This window comes from Cebus imitator, unplaced genomic scaffold, assembly GCF_001604975.1.
Source record: "Cebus imitator isolate Cc_AM_T3 unplaced genomic scaffold, Cebus_imitator-1.0 Scaffold239, whole genome shotgun sequence".
NCBI lineage: Eukaryota > Metazoa > Chordata > Mammalia > Primates > Cebidae > Cebus > Cebus imitator.
Window position 1 is genome coordinate 605,519 of NW_016107554.1, and position 21,593 is coordinate 627,111.

The window sequence follows — 21,593 nt, forward strand, 5'->3', positions numbered from 1 at the left end:
CTGCCCTAAGTTGCCATTGCCACAGTGGAGAGTTACAGCCTCACACACAGTTTCCAGATGCAAGTCAACTCAAAGACTCAAAGCCCCTTGATTAAGTGGAAGCTGGGATCCCTTGAGGAAGGGCCCTGCAACATTACTACAAGTGCACCCCATAAATTTTTCTCCAAATCTCCCCCAGGAAGAATTGTAGCATTTACTAGAGTGACCGTTTACTGGGAAAAAGGAAATACAACAGGCTTTCCCCAAATACTAAACACTGGTTGCAAATTGACACTAAGATTCCTAGAGTCTTACAGTGCTACTGTGGTTCACCATTTAAATTTATTTTTTGTTTTGGGATGTTTTTGGTAGGGATGGGGGTTAGTTAAATGGAATATGAGCCTAATGGGCCCAGGTGGTCCATTTAACTTGTGGTGCTTATCTTCAGTATCTGAATGTTTAGTTGAAATTGCCATAACTGGCAGCTGACAGCATCCCCCATTGGCTCTTTAAATCTAGAGCAAGGCAATGTTTATGTTTTGCTCATGGACGTATCTCAAGTCCCTAGAATAGCACCTGGCACATAGTAGGCACTTAATAATTATATGTCAAGTGAGTGAATGAATGAATAAACCATATAAGATTTATAATTTTAGACTTCAAATTAATAGCGACTTTCATGTCCAAGTGTCTTCTATACTTCTTTATCTAAAAAAAATTTCTATTAACTATACAGAACAAAATTTTCAAATTATTACTAAACATATTTCTGTCAATAATTAATAGGCATTTTTTTTTAGCACTGATTATTTTCTTAGTAGCTAGGAGTCACTGAGATTTACAAATAGAAAGTTTTAACAATTCTGGATGTTATGTGGTCTTGGCATTCACCCTCTGAAAGGTCCTAATTTCAACATAGCATTCTCAGAATTAATGGGCAGGCACTATTTTCCTCTTTCTTTCCTATAATAAAGCTGCTTAAGAGCAAAGAATCCCAACCCTGTTTCCACTTTCACCCCTATAGAAGGGCCATTTGTGTCGAAGTTTCGTTTTGGTTGCGCACTCACAGTAAGAGAGGACGTTAGAAATCATGGGGAAAATCTGACATATTTGCTTTTTTACCCTACTACCTACCCAGTTCTGTTGCTAAACTAAAGAGTCACCACATGTATATAGTTGGAGATGATAAGAACAAGTATTCACTCTAAAGTCCAACAAAATAGTTCTTCAGCAGTATTAGCTCCAAACTTGCATTTAAGATGAAAAGGAAATTAAAAGCTAGAACACTGACCTGTGTGATATAGATTATTTTGTGCAGCTGAATTAATATCTGCTGAATAGGATCACTGATCTGACGTACTTTCCTCTGGGACACAGCAATTCCTGCAGATGCTGTGGGTGATAAATTCTGTAGTTAAAGTTCTCTTTCAAAAATTATATTAATAAAAAATGAAGTAAAACTCTAACACAAATTTTAAGGTAAAGACTTCACTTTATCAATGGGGCAGTATATAGAGACCCTGTAATACTTCAATATTTTATGACATGGAATAAACAATATTTTCCCTTTACTTCCCAGATTCTTAAGTAACACAATGATATTACCTGTAATAACATCTGAAAGACTGCTTATCTCTTGGATACTTTGCTGGCAATTACAGCAGGCTGCCATCAGGAGTCAGCAGTGCCTTAGATACAGTGGCCACTGAAAAGCCAGGCTTCAGACGTGTATAATTAAGAGGGTATCATGCTTTTAAATTTTAAATTCATTATGCCCTCTGTGACATATTTTAAGACTAATTTTATCAAAACTATGAAATGTAAACACTGAATAGACATTCTTACAGAGCAAAAAAGTGAAAATTCTTTTAGCTAGAATTAAGTAACTTTCAAACCTTTGATTATTACAAATTACAATTTTCACCTAGATTTCTCTCCAGGTCTAAGTGGGGCACATTTATAATTTATCCTGAATTCTCATCATACAGCCACCCACCTTCACAGTTTCAGACTAATTTGGTATCAAATTGTATACTGTTGCTTTCCCAGAGTCCTCTGTCATAGCCACAGTCTGTTCCTAACCTGAGGACTACAGAGCTAATTAAAGGAATGGCTTTTGTCTCCAGACTACCTACAAGGCCACCTCTGCGTCTTTTCACCCACAGAACAATGCTGGATAAAACAAAAAGAGGCTTCAGATATGTGATGTGCATTGTCTTCCTCCCTCTATCTTCCTCCTCTTCCTCTTTCCCTTAATCCCCTTAACCTAGAGTGTGCTTTCTGCAATAAAACTTCTCTTGCCAATTTCCTTTAAAAAAAAAAAAATTGAAAGTTCCACAGGCCCTCTTTTCTTCCCTTCAAACAACATTGAGCCTCTATGAAGTTAAATGTGAATATAGTTGTTGCTTTAACAACAGCTAAGCGTTTTTAAAAGGGTTTCTTTTATAAGAACTTCCTGAGAAAACTTGCATATTTTACCATAAATATTTTGTTTTCAAGACATTTAAAGAGAACGTTCAACATGGTCATTTAAAAGAGTCAACTTGTTTTACTAGAAGCACATGAAAATGTATATTTAAGACATAAAATGCAAAAAGAATAATATACAAACATTCAAAGAAATACTACTTTCTTTACAGATGTCTTTACTGAGTTAGTTTAGAATTTATCACAAAAAAAATCTAGTTCTAGTTCACCTGCAGTCAACACCTTGTTTAAATGTTTGCAATTTAAAGAGTCTATATCCCATGGACACAATGCTGACTCCTTTTAATATCAATTATTTGATTATTAACATGAGGTTTAATAAATACCCCTTGGATAAAAGTGTAAAGAGGCAAATAGAAAGGGTTCATGTAGCTGTAAAAAGAGAGCAGAGAGCTGGAGCTGTCTGCCCCAACTTGTGGAGATGGCCAAGTATACGCATGCCATATTTTCTACAGCAGTGCTTCTTGGAGAAATAATTCTTAAAATATAACTGTTTGTCTAGAACCAAACCAAATACTAGAGACTGTGTAACATGGCCAAGTTGATGTTGCTACAGAAAAATTAACTTTACCTTTTCTGAAAATGGAAAGCTAGGGTTTTAAAAAATCATTTTTATATTAACTATTTTATGTTTTTGATTTGAAGATGCAACATTCATAGGTAATGATGTTAAAATCTCACAGCATGGCATAGAGTTCTTAGGTCTGTGATAACGTTCTGAATGGGATATCACATAGGTTTGACTCTACCTTGCCACAAGAATGTGCCCATCTGTGGCCCTAAATACAAAAACAGAGAGTTAGCTAGAATGTTTGCCTTCTGAATTAATCAACTATGCAATTTGTTAAAAAATTATTTTTCTTAAGACCCTTTGACTACTACCCTCTCAATCCCAATACATCCTTGAACTTTGGAAATAGTTTTGATTACTTAGTTATTAAAAAATAAAGTTAAAATGTTCAGTTATGTATGCTCCTATAAAAACAAGCAAGCAAACAAACAAACATGAATGTAAATATTACAAATGAGATTGAAGGCTCCCAGGAGCCACCACCCATCACAGCCACCTCGCTAGAAATAACCTGTGGCATCAGAGTGGTGTGTTGTCTTTCACTCACTTTTCTGTTCACTCACATACATAAATGTACACTTTAAAACAGTATTTTTCAAACCATACTTGAGTCTTGAAGCCAATTTTAATGAGTCATGATCAGCATTTTGAAAAATACAATCAAATGAACTGGAATTAGAGTTTAAAATTTCAGAGTACATTGGAAGGGTCCACTCAGTCAAGACATAAAATGTGCTTTCTATTGATAGTCATTCCCAAGCATTGGAAAGCTACTCTTATGGAAAATCTAAAGTAATCCGTCCATCCTCCCTTCTTCCTTTCCTCTCTTTCTCCCTTGCACTCTTCCTCCCTTCATTTCTCCCTCCCTCCTTCCCTTCCTTTGTAAACAATTGGTGACACACCATTTCACATAAACTGTTGTACAATTTCTTTTTTTCACTCAGTCTATAATGGAGATTATTTATTACCAACACATGCAGCTCTAGCCCATTCTCTGTAACCACTAAAGACTGCTATGGGGCCTGGATGCACTGTAGTTTACATAGCCATTTCCGTCTTGGTGGGCACTTGCTTTCCATTTCTCATGATAATAAGTGATGCCGCAGTGAATATACACATGCATGCCTCATTGTGCTTAAGTACAAGAGTTCTTTTAGGGTAGACAAAGTGACTGAAATAGCTGGACCCAAGGATACGTTGAAGCAAATACATTTTTAAGTGGCTGAGTCAATGTATACTCTGACCAGAAAAGAATCCATTTTTCTACACCTCAGTCAACATTATATGTTACCAAACTTTTCCACTGTGCCAATCTGATTGCTTTTGTATTTATCTAAATGCCAGTGATGTTGCTGTACTTCCTTGGTAAACTTCTTGCTTGTATTCATAGTTCTTTGCTCTTATTGATTTGTAAATGCTCTTTACATATTCTGAATACTCATCCTTTTATTGCGTTTTTTTTAAAATTGAGATGGGGTCTCACTCTGTCACACAGGCTGGAGTGCAGTGGCATGATCACAGTTCACTGCAGCCTCTACCTCCTGGGCTCAAGGAGTCCTCCCGCCTCAGCCATCAGAGCAGCTGGGAGCACAGGTATGCACCACCACACTCAGCTAATTTTTATATTTTTAGTAGAGACAAGATTTCGTCACATTGGACAGGCTGGTCTCGAACACCTGGCCTCAAGTGATCTACCCACCTCAGCCTCCCAGTGTATTTTTATTCTTCATTTAAAGGTTAATAACTGCCAAGAATTTTGCAAATGTTAGCCATATTATTTTATCTAGCTTTAAAGCATTCTCTCTCAGTAAATCTTTCAGATTAGCCCACTGAAAATATTAAACTTCCTAACTGTTCACCAAAAAAAAAAATGCAGCATATTTGTATTAACAATTTTGATCTGAGAATATTTGTATGAAAATAATTTTTTATTAAACAGACAACTGTAAAGCTGATCACAGTTCATGGGCAATGCCACTCACACATAATATGCCCAAGGTTCATATCTACATGGTATTTCCTACTGCAAAAATATATACACAATATTTGGTCTCCTTAAAATTCAAATAAAATCAAAGTTTAAAATATTGGGATACTTTGTATTCTTTTACAGTTTTTATTAAAATAGGAAATTTGACTAGTGTTTTAAAACTTAGAACTACAAAATTTCTTATAAGAGGCAATTTACTTAAAAGTGTCAAAAAGTCATTACATAATTATATTTGCCAGCTTACTCTGTGGCAAGCAATTTTTTGGAGTGTTAGGTCCCCTGACCTAACACTCCAAAGGGGGAAAAAAAGAGCTATTTTTTCCCCCTTTGGAGTGTTAGGTCAGGGGACCTGGAAGAAGAGCAGTGCTTATTTTTCAGCAAGGGCTTAGGTGAAACATTGGGAGCTGTTTTACACATTAGTCTCCTCTAATCCATACAACCATTCTGAAGGTAGTCGTGTGGATTACAGAACACTAAATGCATAAAACACTTACCAGCCCCTGGAAACTGTCTGCTCATTTATTGGTGTAGATTCTATCCCCATTTTACAGATGAGGAGACTGAGGGCTAAATGCTTCTGAACACTAAAATTCACAGGCTGAAATCCTAATCCCCAAGGCAATGGCATTTAGAGGAGATGAGCTTGGGAGGTGATTAGGTCATAAGGGTGGAGGCCTTGTGAATGGAGTCAGTGCCATTATAAAAGAGGCCACAGGGAGGTGGTCACGCCTTCTACCATGCAAGGACACCGCGAGAAGGCGCCTCTGGTTACCGCAAATACAAAACAGTACCTACGCTCCTTCCCCTCCCAAAATATTATTTCTCTTCTTAAAAGGCTTGCTACTTTTAACATGATGCTCTACCTATCTCTCTGAATATTTAATTAACTATTTTTGTGAAGCATGTAGACATAATAAGTTGAAAGCATTAGGTTTTTATAGCTAGTGCTGTGCACTACATTCTGCTTTAGAATCTCACAGCATCATGAACTAGCCAAGTTAGTTGCCCATCCCTGCTGCTTTGACACTTGATTTATACTATACGTACAGTCTATTGAAGCTTTAATTCACAATTATATACTCTGAAGCTGTTAATTACTACAAATTAAGCCCAAAAATGTGGTTTACACTGTATTCTCCCAGTTGACCAAAATGTGGTATCGATATACTATTTTTCTGAATTCTCACAGCTAAGAATCAGGAACTTTTGGACAACTGGAGAAAAAAAGGTTAAGGAAGGGGATCCGTGAAGAAGCAAAAAATATATCGTTTTAATGAATGAGGCCAAAAGACACATGAGCTTCTTTATATTGGACCAACTGTCTTGTCAAAATACAATACAAATTTACTATTACCTCTTTACTATTTTAACAATGAAATAAAGTAACTTAATTGTAGTTCAAATCTATAAATGTTCAGCAATCAATCCCTGTGTCCCTGGTTAGATGAAGGATCTTGAACTCATAAGGATTTCATGAAAGGGTCACCCAGACCAGACAACCACAGATGTGGGAGAAAGAGCAGATTCAAATGTGACATTTGAGACCAGGAAGAATTAGAAGGCCTTCAATAGCACAGGACATGCACTGGGTGTGAGGGAAGTTGTATTTGAGTGTGGGTTCTTAGGAGAAGGAGTAATTCCAGCAAAGGGTGAAGTCAGCTAAGTGAGGATGGCAACTGAAAAACAGCAAAATGTTCAGTTTAGCTGGTGTGTGGTACAATTAAAAGGTATAGTATGTACATAGCTGAAGAGGTAGCCAGGGACCATGCATGATGGTGAGGAGGAATCAGGCTGACTGTATTTCAGGAAAGGTAATCTCACAGGAAGAGGCATACAGCTGAAATCAGAGCCCTGGCTTGAATTGGCTCTCTGCTAGGTACTAGCAATATGGTTTTCAGAAAGTCACAACTTCTTTGGGCCTTAGTTTCTTCATCTGAAATGAGAGCATGGTAAAAATGGGAATAGAACCAAGGGGGCTGAGGTCATACACATTGTGGGGAAATCAATCTACAGTGCACGGTAGCGTGGGGAGCAGGAGCCAAGGACTGCTGAAGCTTGGGACTGAGACACTGAGAATATGATGTTCCATCAAAAGAGAGAGGGACGTGACAGAGAAGATGGTGCATCGGAGGATGGATACTTCCCAGCCCAGACCAGCAGATCGTTCTATAATCAGATGAAAATTGTTCCGAAGGAGCTTGGCAGTCTAGGCCTAGATGCCCCGCCACCCCAACCTCCAGTGGAATTTCCCACAAGATGACAGCAAGCTGAGTCAAAGCTTCGGCTCCTTGCACCTCTAGGTGATCAGGCAACAAACTTCCTTTCATTCGAAACTTCAGAAACAAGCTGTTTAAAGGCCAGAAGCAAGGCTGCTTTGAAGTCCTTCACTCTTGAATTCTAACTGAGCCTCTTTTATGCAATGTGCCTTATATTCCTCTAATGGGTAATGTCACAGCATATTTAACTAACAATCTACATCAATAAAGGAGCAGACAGTTTACAGCCCTATAGTGTTAGAGGTTAACCTGCATAAATTAATATATTGGTATGATTTTACACCCAGTCAAGAACTTGATCACGAAAATGATATCATTTTATTGCCTTATAGAAATTCTACCAGTCTTATGCTTAATTTAGCCATCTTATTTCAGCTTTTCTTTCTTGCCTAACTATATAAATCTCTGTTCTTCAAATGCTCTTAAATCAGCATTTTTGTCTTCTACCAGATTCTATTATTAATGGGCTGAATAAAACTCAGACACTTGCTAAAGAATAACTTGGGGAGTTGGGGAGAGATAGCAAGGGGAGAAATGCCAGATGTAGGTGATGGGGAGGAAGGCAGCAAATCACACTGCCACGTGTGTTCCTATGCAACAATTTTGCATGTTCTTCACATGTACCCCAAAACCTAAAATGCAATAAAATAAATGGGAAAAAATTTAAAAAATAATAAAAATAAAAATAATAAAAAAAAAGAATAACTTTAAGAACTGTGCTTTTCCACCCCAATATAAAAAATAATAAGTAGTTATATAAACAGAAACATTTTTAATTGAAACACTATATGAAACATCTCCAATAAATTACTGAATCCATACTGAGCAGAGTCAATTAAGAATAACAAGGTTCCAGCTATAGTGCAGGGCAGGCATGGAGCCCAGAGAGAAAAAGAGGCCTCTTGCTTTCAGGAGAGTGAATTGCTGCAGCAGCCATTATATAGAATGGTTTGGACACAACCTTAGTTGTATCATCATTTTTCTTGAAGAAAGGGAATTAATTGACACTTAATGACTGATTCAATGATTAATACTCTCTTATGGTTTAAAGGTACTCCGAGGTCGTAAAAAAAAATTACTCCCCAGACAAGAGCCAACACATGGATAGATTCTTAGCTACTGGTACTTACATTTCTATCCAGGAATAATTTGGTCAGATGTCCATATGTATGTCCACAATGGTATGGTTCGTGCGTAAAAGATTCCACATGAACCTAAGGTCTTTGATATCCAGGTTTCTTATTATTATAATTGGCTCTTCTGTCACCATCCTCAATACTCAAATTGGTCAATGAAACAAACCAATTCAAAGCATATTTGTAAATACTTTTAACATATTTTTAAATCCATTAAAATTATTAATAATGGCAATTTGGAACTTGAAAGTGATGTTTTTCTCTATTAATTCAATTATTTTGTACACCATGCTACAAATCACCCAAGTCATGCTGACCTACCTCCCTTTACTCCTACCAGAGCGTGGGATACCATTCAACCCTTACTTCCTTTAGCCTTTCCTCTTAAGAAGTGTGAGCTGCCATTTAACAGCTGATAGGCAATTTGCATTTGGACTTGAATTGGAACCACCAGTAACTTTTGTGAGATGAGTATTCCTTTGGAAACACAGTACCCTACAATGATCACGAAAAAAACCTACATCTCCAAGCAGCATCCTCCTGGGACCTGGTACACAGTCCCTCCATGCCTCCTTTGGTATGAAGAAATAGGAAGCAAATAATCATTGGTAAAGAAAATTTCTTACCTCAATCTGAAATCTAAAAAATATGTATGTATATATTTTAATATAATAAAATAATTTTAAATAAAAACAAAATATTTTTAAAGTCTTACATGGAAAAAAAATCAGTGATTCCCTTACTGTTTTAGATTCCTTATGCAGTTGCTCTCAGTACAATAGCAAAGATAAACAAGAGTTTATACAGTGATGGGTCTGAATCAGTCACTCAATAAATAGTTTTCAAGGGCCCGATCTCAGAGGAAATAGTCTAGATATTTACAGGCATAACTCATTTTATTGTGCTTCACTTTGCTGCACTTCAAAGATGTTGCTTTTTTTTTTTTTTTTTTTCACATTGGTTTTTTGTGTCAACTCTGCATTCAGCAAGGCCACTGGCACCATTTTTCCAGCAGCATGCATTTACTTCATGCCTCTGTGTCACATTTTGGGAATTCGCGATATTTCAAATATTTTCATTATTATGAGATCTGTTGTGATGATCTGTGATGACTGATCATCGATGCTGCTGTTGTCATTGTTTTGGGGCACCACAAGCTACACGCATTTAAGACAGTAAACTTAATGGATGGATGTTGTGTGTATTCTGACTGTTCCACTGACTGGCCATTCCCCCATCTCTCCATTCTGTATAGGCCTTCCTATTCCCTGAGACACGGCAATGTTGAAATCAAGCCAGTGAATAACCCTACAATGGCCTCTAATTGTTCAAGTGAAAAAAAGAGTCACATGTCTCTTATTTTCAATCAAAAGGCAGAAATGTTCAAGCTTAGTAAGGAAGGCATGTCAAAAGCCAAGGTACAGCCTCTTGCATAAAACAGTCAGTCAAGCTGTGAATGCAGAGAAAAAGCTTTTGTAGAAAATTAGAAGTGCGACTACAGCGAACACAAGAATAATAAGAATGACAGCCTTATTTGCTTATATAGAAAAAGATTTAGCAGATAAAAGATCAAACCAGCCACAACATTCTCTTAAGCGAAAGCCGAATCCAGAAGAAGGCCCCAACTCTATTTAACTCTATGAAGTCTGAGTGAGGTGAGAGAGCTTCAGAAGAAAAGTTGGAAGTAGCAGATGTTGGTTCATGCAGTTTAAGAAAAGAATCCATTTCCATAACATAAAAGTACAAGGTGAAGCAGAAAATGCTGATACAGAAACTGCAGCAGGATAAGATCTTCCTATGATCCAGCTAAGATAACTGATGAAGATAGCCACACTAAACAATAGATTTTCAAGGCAGACAAAACAGCCTTTTGATGTAAGAAGATGACATCTGGGATTTTCACAGCTACAGAGGAGAAGTCAAAGCCTGGCTTCAAAGTACCAGCTGACTCTCTTGTTAGGACCCAATGCAGCAGGTAAACTTAGATTGAAGCCAATGCTCACTGACCATTCCAAAAATACTAGTGCCCTTAAGAATTGCACTAAATCTATTCTGCTTATGCTCTATAGATAAAACAACAAAGCCTAGATGATAGTACTCTGTTTACTGAATAGTTTGAACCAACTCTTGAGATCTACTGCTCTGAAATAAAGATTCCTATCAAAATACTGATATTGATTGACAATATACTTGGTCACCTAAGAGCCCTGATGAGGATAAACAGGGTATTAATGTTGCTTTCATGCATGCTAACACAACATTCATTCTGCAGCTCAATGATCAAGAAGGCATTTTGACTTTCAAGTCTTATTATTTCAGAAATCCATTTCATAAGGCTACAGCTGCAATAGATAGTGATTCCTTTGATGAATCTAGGCAAAGTCTATTGAAAACCTCCTAGAAAGTATTTACTATTCTAAATGCCATTAAAAACATTTATGCATTTTAGCTCCAGATCAACTCCAAGAACAAACCAGCAATCCCAAGAGAACCCACAGATGCTCTGAAGAAACAGACTGTTCCTACAGGACCTGGGAGACACCCCAAATGCTCAGCTGCAGCAAGATCCACCCAAGGAGAGTCTGGGTTCAGACATGCCTAGCCCTGCTCCCACTGGATGGTCCTTCCCTACCCACCCTGGTAGTGGAAGACAAAGGAGATATAATCTTGGGAGTTCTAGGGCCCCACCCACTTCTAGTTCCTCTCCATATTACGATAGCTGATGCTCTCTGGAAAACACCACCTCCTGGAAGGAGGCCAACCAGCACAAAAACAGAGCATTAAACCACCAAAGCTAAGAACTCTCATGGAGTCCATTGCACTTCACCCCCCTGCCCCACCACCACCTCCACCAGAACAGGTGCTGGCATCCATGGCTGAGAGACCTATAGACAATTCACATCACAGGACTCTGTGCAGATAATCCTCAGTACCAGCTCGGGGCTGGGTAGACTTGCTGGGTGGCTTGACCCAGAAGAGACACAACAATCACCGCAGTTCAGCTCACAAAAAGCCACATCCATACGAGAATACTACATCAAGGGAACATCCCATGGGACAAAATAATCTGAACAGCCTTCAGCCCTAGACATTCCCTTTGACAGAGCCAACCCAAATGAGAAGGAACTAGAAAACCAACCCTGGTAATATGACAAAACAAGGCTCTTCAACACCCCCAAAATAATCACACTTATTCACCAGCAATGGAGCCAAACCAAGAGGAAATCCCTGATTTACCTGAAAAAGAATTCAGGAGGTTAGTTATTAAGCTAATCAGGGAGGCATCAGAGAAACGTGAAGCCAAGCTCAATGAAAAAAAAATCCAAAAAACAATACAAGAATTGAAGAGAGAAATATTCAAGGAAAGAGATACCTTAAAGAAAAAACAATCCAAAATTCAGGTAACATTGGACATACTTATAGAAATGCAACATGCTCTGAAAAGTCTCAGCAACAGAATTGAGCAAGTAGAAGAAAGAAAGTCTGAGCCCAAACACAATGTCTTCAAATTAACCCAATCCAACAAAGAAAAAGAAATATGAACAAACCCTCCAAGAAGTCTTGGATAATGTTAAACAACCAAACCTAAGAATAATTGGTGTTCCTAAGAAGAGAATTCTAAAATCTTGAAAAACATATCTGGGGAATAATTGAGGAACACTTCCCCAACCTTGCTAGAGACCTAGATATCTAAATACAAGAAGCACAAAGAACATCTGGGAAATTCATTGCCAAAAGATCATCACCTAGGCACATTATAATCAGGTTATCAAAAGTTAAGACGAATGAATCTTAAGAGCTGTGGCACAGAAGCACCAGGTAACTATAAAGGAAAACCTATCCAATTAACAGATTTCCACCAGAAACCCTACAACCTAGAAAAGATTGGGGCCTTATCTTCAGCCTCCTCAAACAAAACAATTATCAGCCAAGAAATTTGTATCCAACAAAACTAAGCATCATATATGAAGGAAAGATAAAGTCTTTTTCAGACAAAGGCTAAGAGAATTTGCCACTACCAAGCCACCACTACAAGAATTGCTAAAGGAGCTCTAAATCTTGAAACAAATCCTGAAAACACATCAAAACAGAACCTATTTAAAGCATAAATCACACAGGACATATAAAACAAAAATACAAAGTTAAAAAGCAAAAACAAAAACAAAAAAACGAAAGTACACAGGCAACAAATAGCACAATGAATGCAATGGTATCTCACATTTCAATACTACTGAATGTAATAGTAATATAAAATTACTATTTTATATTTCATTTACATTTACAAAATGTAAATGACCTAAATGCTCTACTTAAAAGATACAGAACCACAGAATGACTAAGAACTCACCAACCAACTATCTGAAGCCAACTATCTGCTGTCTTCAGATTAACCTAACACACGAGGATTCACATAAACTTAGAGTAAAGGGGTAGAAAAAGACATTTCATGCAAATAGACACCAAAAGCAAGCAGGGTAGCTATTCTTATATCAGACAAAACAAACTTTAAAGCAACAGCAGTTAAAAGAGACAAAGAGGGGTATTATATAATGGTAAAAGGCCTTGCCCAACGGGAAAATATCACAATCCTAAACATATATACACCCAAAACCGGAGCTCCCAAATTTATAATACACTAATAGGACTAAGAAATGATATAGATAGCAACACAATAATAGTGGGGGACTTCAATACTCCACTGACAGCATTAGACAAGTCATCAAGACAGGAAGTCAACAAAGAAACAATGGATTTAAACTATATCTTGGAACAAAAGAACTTAACAGATATATACAGAGCATTTCACCCAACCACAGAACACACATTCTACTCAACAGGGCATGGAACTTTCTCCTAGATAGACCATATGACAGGCCATAAAACAAGCCTCAATAAATTTTTAAAAGTTGAAATTATATCAAGCATTCTCTCAGACCACAGTGGAATAAAACTGGAAATCAACTGCAAAAGGAATCTTCAAAACCATGCAAATACATGGAAATTAAATCACCTGCTCCTGAATGAGCATTGGGTCAAAAAGAAAATCAAGATGGAAACTTAAAAATTCTTTGAACTGAATGATGATAATGACACAAACTATCAAAACCTCTGGGATACAGCTAAGGCAGTGCTAAAAGGAAAGTGCATAGCCCTAAATACCTATCAAAAAGACTAAAAGAGTAAAAACTAACATTCTAAGGTCACACCTCAAAGAACTAGAGAAACAAGAACAAACCAAACCAAAACCCAAAGAAGAAAGGAAATAACCAAGATCAGAGCAGAACTAAATGAAATTGAAATAAACAACAACAACAAAAAACATGGAATGAAAAGCTGGTTCTTTGAAAATATGAATAAAATTGATAGATCATCAGCAAAATTAACCAGGAAAAGAAGAGAGAAAATCCAAATAACCTCAGTAAGCAATGCAACAGGAGATATTACAACTGACACCACTGAAATACAAAATATCATTTGAGGCTACTATGAACACCTTTATGGACATAAACTAGAAAACCTAGAAGAGATAGATGAATCCCTGGAAAAATAAATCAAGCTTAAATCAGGAAGAATTAGATATCCTAAACAGACCAATAACAAGCTGCAAGATTAAAATGGTAATTTAAAAATTATCAACAAAAAAAAGTCCAGGACCAGACAAATTCACAGCAGAATTCTACCAGACATTCAAAGAAGAATTGGTACCAATCCTTTTGACATTATTCCACAAGATAGAGAAAGAAGGAACCCTCCCTAATTCATTCTATGAAGCCAGCATCACTGTAATACCAAAACCAGGAAAGGACATAACCAAAAAAGAAAACGACAGACCAAAATCCTTGATGAGCATAGGTGCTAAAATCCTTAACAAAATACTAGCTAACCAAATCCAACAACATATCAAAAAGATAATCCACTATAATCAAGTGGGTTTCATACCAGGGATACAAGGATGGTTTAACACACAGCAGTAAATAAATGTGATATATCACATAAACAGAATTAAAAACAAAAATCAAATGATCATCATAATAGATGCATAAAAAGCATTTGACAAAATCCAGCATTTCTTTATGATTAAAACTCTCAGCAAAATCAGCATACAAGGGACATACCTCAATGTAATAAAAGCCATCTATGACAGACCCACAGCCAACATAATAGTGAATGGGGAAAATTTGAAAGCATTCTCTCTGAGAACTGGAACAAGACAAGGATGCCCACTCTCACCACTCCTCTTCAACATAGTACTGGAAGTCCTGGCCTGAGCCATCAGACAAGATAAAGAAATAAAGGGCATCCAAATTGGTAATGAGGAAGTCTAACTGTCACTGTTTGCTGACAATATGATCATTTACCTTGAAAACCCTAAAGATTCCTCCAGAAAGCCCCTAGAACTGATAAAAAGAATTCAGCAAATTTTCCAGATACAAGATTAATGTACACAAATCACAAGCTCTTCTATACACCAACAGCGACCAAGAGGAGAATCAAATCAAGAACTCAATTCCTTTCACAATAGTGACAAAAAATATAAAATACTGGCCGGGCACAGTGGCTCAAGTCCATAATCCCAGCACTTTGGGAGGCCAAGATGAGCGGATCACGAGGTCAAGAGATTGAGACCATCCTGGCCAACATGGTAAAACCCTGTCTCTACTAAAAATGCAAAAATTAGCCAGGTGTGGTGATGCACACCTGTAGTCCCAGCTACTCGGGAGGCTGAGGCAAGAGAATCACTTGAACCAGCATGCAGAAGTTGTAGTGAGCTGAGACTGTGCCACTGCACTCCAGCCTGGCTACAGAGCAAGACTCTCTCTAAAAAAATAAAATAAAATACTTAGGACTATACCTAACCAGGAAGTCAAAAGACCTCTAGAAGGAAAATGATAAAACACTGCTGAAAGAAATCATAGATGCCACAAAAAAATGGAAACACATCACATCCCATGCTCAGGGATAGGTAGAATCAATATTGTAAAAATGATCATACTGCCAAAAACAACCTAGAAATTCAATGCAATCTCCATCAAAATACTGCCATCATTCTTCACTGAATTAGAAAAAAACAATTCTAAAATTCATATGAAACCATAAAGGAGTCAGCATAGCCAAAGCAAGACTAAGCAAAAAGAACAAATCTGGAGGCATCATACCACCTGATTTCAAACTATACTACAAGGCCATAGTCACCAAAACAGCATGTTAGAGGTATAAAAATAGGCACACAGAGCAATGGAACAGAATATAGAACCCAGAAATAAACTGAAATACCTACTAACTGATCTTCAACAAAGCAAACAAAAACATAAAGTGGGGAAAGGACACCCTTTTCAACAAACGGTGCTGGGATAATTGTCTGGCCACATATAGGAGAAGAAACTGGATGCTCATCTCTCACTTTATACAAAAATCAACTCAAGATGGATTAAGGACTTAAACCTAAAACCTGAAACTATAAAAATTCTAGAAGATAACATTGGAAAAATCCTTTTAGACATTGGCTAAGGCACAGATTTCAAAACCAAGAAACCAAAAGCAGATGCAATAAAAGCAAAGATAAATAGCTGGGACCTAATTAAACCATAGAGCTTTTGCACAGCAAAAGGAACAGTCAGCAGAATAAACAGAAAACCCACAGAGCGGGAGAAAATCTTCACAATCTATAAATGTGACAAAGGACTGATATCCAGAATCTATAACAAACTCAAACAAATCAGTAAGAAAAAAATTAACAATCCTATCAAAAAGTGGGCTAAGAAAATGATTAGACAATTCTCAAAAGAAGATATTATATTCAAATGGCCAAGAAACATGAAAAAATGTTCAACATCACTAATGATCACGGAAATGCAAATCAAAACCACAATGCAATACCACCTGACTCCTGTAAGAATGGTCATAATAAAAAAATCAGAAAACAGTAGATGTTGGCATGGATGCAGTGATCAGGGAACACTTCTACACTGTTGGTAGGAATGTAAACTAGTACAACCACTATGGAAAACAGTGTGGAGATTCCTCAAAAAACTAAAAGTAGAACTACCATTTGAGCCAGCAATCCCACTACTGATTACCCAGAGGAAAAGAAGTCATAATACAGAAAAGATACTTGCACACGCATGTTTATAGTCACCCAATTCACAATTGCAAAATCATTGAACTAACCCAAATGCCCATCAATCAATGAGTGGATAAACTGTTACATATATATACGTATATATATACGTGTGTGTATATATATAGAGAGAGAGATATATATATACACACACACACACACACATATATGATATATATACGTGTGATGGAGCACTACTCAGCCATAAAAAGGAATTATTTAACAGCATTTGTAGTGACCTGAATGAGACTGGAGACCATTATTCTAAGTGAAGAAACTCAGAAATGGAAAACCAAACATTGTGTGTTCTCACTGATAGATGGGAGCTAAGCTGCAAGGACGCAAAGGCATGAGAATGATAGAGTGGACATTGGAGGCTTGTGGGGAAGAGTGGGAGGGGGTTGAGGGATAAAAGACTACAAATATGGTGCAGTGTATACTGCTCAAGTGATGGGTGCACCAAAATCTCACAAATCACCACTAAAGAACTGGACCCCAATAACTTATGGAAGAATTAAATAAATATATAACCATTTGTGATTAATGGTCAAAATATCAACAGTAACAGGAATTTGGAAGAAGCTGGTTCCAACTCTCACGGATGACTTTGAGGGGTTTAAAACTTCAGTGGAAGAAGTAATTGCAAATGTAGTAGAAATAGCAAGAGACTAGAATTAGAAGCAGAGACTGAAGATGCGACTGAATTGCTGCAGGCTCATGATAAAACTTGAACAGATGAGTAACTGCTTCTTAGGGATAACCAACAAAAGTGGTTTCTTGTGACGAAATCTACTCCTGATAAAAATGCTATGAACATCATTGAAATGCCAACAAATAATTTACAATAGTCTATTATTTAGTTAATAAACCAGCAGTAGGTTTCAGGGTACCGATTCCAGATTTTGAAAGAAGTTCTAGTGTAAGTGAGATGCTATCAAACAGCATCACACGCTGCAGAGAAACTTTTGTGAAAGAAAGACTCGATTGAGCAAACGTCATTGTTGTCTTATGCTACAAAATTGACATAACCACCGCAATCTTTAGCAGCCACGAACCTGATCATTCTGCAACCACCTAGATGGAGGCTAGACCCTCCACCAGCAAAATGACTATGACTTGTTAAAGTCTCAGGTGAAAAAGGTATTTTTAATTAGGGTATATATATTTTTAAACATGCTATCATATAGATGATAGACTTAGTATAGTGTAAACATAACTTTTATATGCACTGGAAAACCAAAATATTCATGTGACATATTTAATTGTGATATTTGCTTTATTGCTGTTGTCCAAAATGAAACCTGCAATATCTGTGAGGTATGCCTATATCTACAAAAGCTGTAATGAAGATGCTTACAATCTGGTTGGAAAATATAACTAATACTTCGCAAATCCCAACAAAGTATATAATTACATGCCAAATTATATAGTATAGACTAGTATAATAGAAGTTTTGACTAAAACCTGTGAGCAAATTTTTACATCATAAAAATGCTATGCAACATAATAAAAGAAGGTATGTACTTAAAATCACTTTGGCAATTGTGAAAATGAGTTTTAAGTATATTCTGTTAATAATTAACTTGAAAGTAAACTACCAAAAGTTGTTCATATAAGGACAACTAGAATGTTAGCTATGCTTTCCAGAATATTTGAGGAAAAAAAAAATTGATGATTTGATTTAGATCTGCCTTTGCTAACAAAATACAAGCATAAAAATAGATTCATAGTCATCCAATAAGAGAACATAATTAAGTGCCCAGAAATCATAAAAAGACAATATCTTCCTTTCTTCTTCTTTTTTTTTTTTTTTTTTTTTTTTTTTTTTTTTTTTTTTTTTTTTTTGGAGACAGAGTCTTGCTCTGTCACCAGGCACCAGGCTGGAGTGCAGTAGCGCGATCCTGGCTCACTGCAACCTCTGCCTCCCGGGTTCAAGCAATTCTCCTGCCTCAGCCTCCCAAGCAGCTGGGACTACGGGCGCGCGCCACCACGCCCAGCTAATTTTTGTACTTTTTAGTAGAGACGGGATTTCACCATGTTGGCCAGGATGGTCTCGATCTCTTGACCTTGTGATCTGCCCGCCTTGGCCTCCCAAAGTGCTGGGATTACAGTCATGAGCCACCTGGCCAAGTGACAATTTCTATTCAAAGTGCAGGGCATAAGAATCACCGTACATCAGTTCAGCACCTGGGTGTCAGGTGCTGTCTAAACAAAAATGAGCAAGGGAGGGAAAAGTGTCAGTGTTAATCTGGTCAAATTAGGCCATCTTTTTAGTTGACATTAAATTTGCACTTGAAAATTCAGGTTTGACCTACATACCCTAAAATTTACATTTGACCCACACTAATAGAATCTATAACATTACAGTATGTACTTGACAAAGAACATGGTTTTCTCTGTTATATTTTTGTATGATTTAATTTCCATAAATATAGGCCATTTCCCTTGCCATGAAAGGAAAGAATTATTTCTTTTTGATATAAGACAGAGACATTTTCCCCCAATTCTAAATACTTGGTAGTATCCGGTTGTTTGATTAACTGATTTGACTTTATAGATAAGAGGATAAATCTATTTTTAAAGAACTTAGTTTCCCAAGGCATGGGACACCTACACAGCCTAATTTCGTGTAGTAAGTAGATCAGGTATTAAATAGTCCAGCAGGAAAGGTATTCCTTTTCCAGCTTTTTTTTCTGATATTCATATCAAGGATTAAGTTTCAGTATCGTGAAGTATGTTTTCACTGTTTCTCAAATATTAAGTAATGTTCCTTTACAGCAAAGACAACAAACCTCAGGATAAGCAGACAAGAATATCTACTTAGAATTTAATGTTGTCTTTCTTAGACTTGTATTTACTTTTACAGTGGTCATCTGTTGATGCCAAGTGATTCTATACTGGTTCTCATTTACAGAAATAATAACAACTTTCCTTTGTAAATGAATTTAAATTGAGTTAGTCCATGCAAAGAAAAATATTAGGAAAATAATAGCACATATAGTTCTCAGATACAGGCAAATTTGTACCGTGGTGATTTACTAGTAACTAAATTTGGGAAAATAGAGCTAAAATAATTAACATGTTAAAAATGTTTCTTCATTCATTTATTCATGGTAATTACTGTTAATATTTTCATTTGGATAATATAGGAATTCCTAAGTTTTCTTTTCTATTGGCAGGGAATTGCAACCTATTATTTAATCCAAAGAATTTGCATAAAATAAATTATTGATATGATTTAGTTAGGATTAAAAGATAGAACAAGGGGATTTTAGATACAAGTAATGTGAAATAGTTTCATTGTTACTTGTTCTAGAGGAGTTTGGAGATACTGCTGCTATTACCACAACTAAGAACCTAGAAGTTCATTTTTTAGGAGTGCCACAAGGGCAAGATCATATTATAATTAATGGTTCTAACCTCGTATTCTGCCATAGTACATGGAACATAATGGTCACATACTGGATATATTCCTGAGGGAATGCCCTGATTTTGACAAAATTCTCCCCTTTCTGATATTTTTTCCACAACATTTAGGCAATACAGAGCTGTAGATTTTGGTTATGCATAACTTCCAACATGTTCCTTTCTATCAAAGAAAGCAAAACCAAATAAGTAAACGAAAATACACTAATATAATCAGCTTATTTTAAAAAATAAAAATAAATCATTCACAAATTTAAGTGCTTTACCTATTTTTCATAACAAATACTTAAGGTATAACTCACTACTGACAGGACCAACAATGTCTCATGACACCTTGGTCCAAACTTCCCACTTTATTGTTGGAATACTGGATTAATGACACCTCTTTATACTTTTAATTAAGACAGAGATACCAAGGTAATGACTGTATTAGAGCACAATTTGCAGATGAGGTAACCTAAGTGAATGACACTGGCACCAGTTGTTTACAGTTTGATAAAACAACCAATCATCCAAATTTAATTGCAACACTTAAGAGGTATGACTTTTATAATTAATGGGAAAAAAAACCTTCATATTAAGGTTGAGAAAAATAAAGGTCCCATTTTCTGACATGTAAAGTAGAATAACTCTCAGTGCGTAATCCAAATGCTCCCTTGTGAATTAATGTGTTTTACAATATTAGTAAAATCTAACCACTCCTTTTATGAATAAAATTTAGCACTCACTGGTAACACTTAAAATGGCCAGGAGTGGTGGCTCACACCTGTAATTTCAGCACTTTGGGAGGCCCAGGCAGGTGAATCACTTGAGGTCAGGAGTTCGAGACCAGCCTGGCCAACATGGCAAAACCCCATCTGTACTAAAAATACAAAACTTAATCAGGCGTGGTGGTGGACACCTGTAATCCCAGCTACTTGGGAGGCTGAAACAGGTGAATCACTTGAACCCAGGAGACGGAGGCTTCAGTAAGCTGAGATTGTACCACTGCACTCAAGCCTGGGTGACATAGCAAGACTCTGTCTCAAAAACAAGTAAATAAATAAATGCTTTAGTGTATTCTGATACAAGTTTTAAAAATATACGAACAGCAGATTTTAAAGAATTAGTATAGCAAACTGCAGGGATAAGAAAGAAATGTATGTAAACTGGGCCATAATGTAAATAGTTTGTTTAAAGGTCCAGAGATCTGATCAGTGTCACTGACATAAAATCAAGTCTGGCATTGAACTAAGTCAACATACTGTTTAGGAAAAAGAATTTCTAACATGGGTTAAAACAGAACTGTTAATTTCTTACATATATATCTGTGTTCCATTCTTGCTGTTATAAAATCAATTAATAACAATTATCTTAATTTCATGATTACATTTTGAACTTAGCTTTGCCAAAATAACAGGAGCAGAGCATGGTCAACATGATAGTTTCAGGCATCTTAATAATAAAACCATCATTTTTGGCATCTATGCTGATGTTGTAATGACCCCAAATTGTCAATAACTCTTCCAAAGCAAATTAATAAATGTGGAGACATGGGCTAATATTACAGTAAATCAGTTTGCCTATATTCACTATACACATTAGCTCTACAAAAGAATGTGAATCAAAA

General features: G+C 36.5%; 1 protein-coding gene across 7 annotated transcripts in view; it reads right to left on the bottom strand.

The window, feature by feature from the left end:
• NEK10 (NIMA related kinase 10) overlaps positions 1–21,593 on the bottom strand; it is a 247,454-nt gene that overhangs the window by 30,200 nt on the left and 195,661 nt on the right. For 5 of the 7 annotated variants that reach the window (XM_017498233.2, XM_017498232.2, XM_017498230.2 and 2 more), the window contains 2 exons: positions 3,216–3,245; positions 1,271–1,371 (listed from right to left, as the gene is read on the bottom strand). In XM_017498233.2, coding sequence (XP_017353722.1) covers positions 1,271–1,371; positions 3,216–3,245 — 131 coding nt within the window. The remainder of the gene's footprint in view (positions 1–1,270; positions 1,372–3,215; positions 3,246–21,593) is intronic. The other 2 variants (XM_017498234.2, XM_017498231.2) reach the window with 1 other exon arrangement.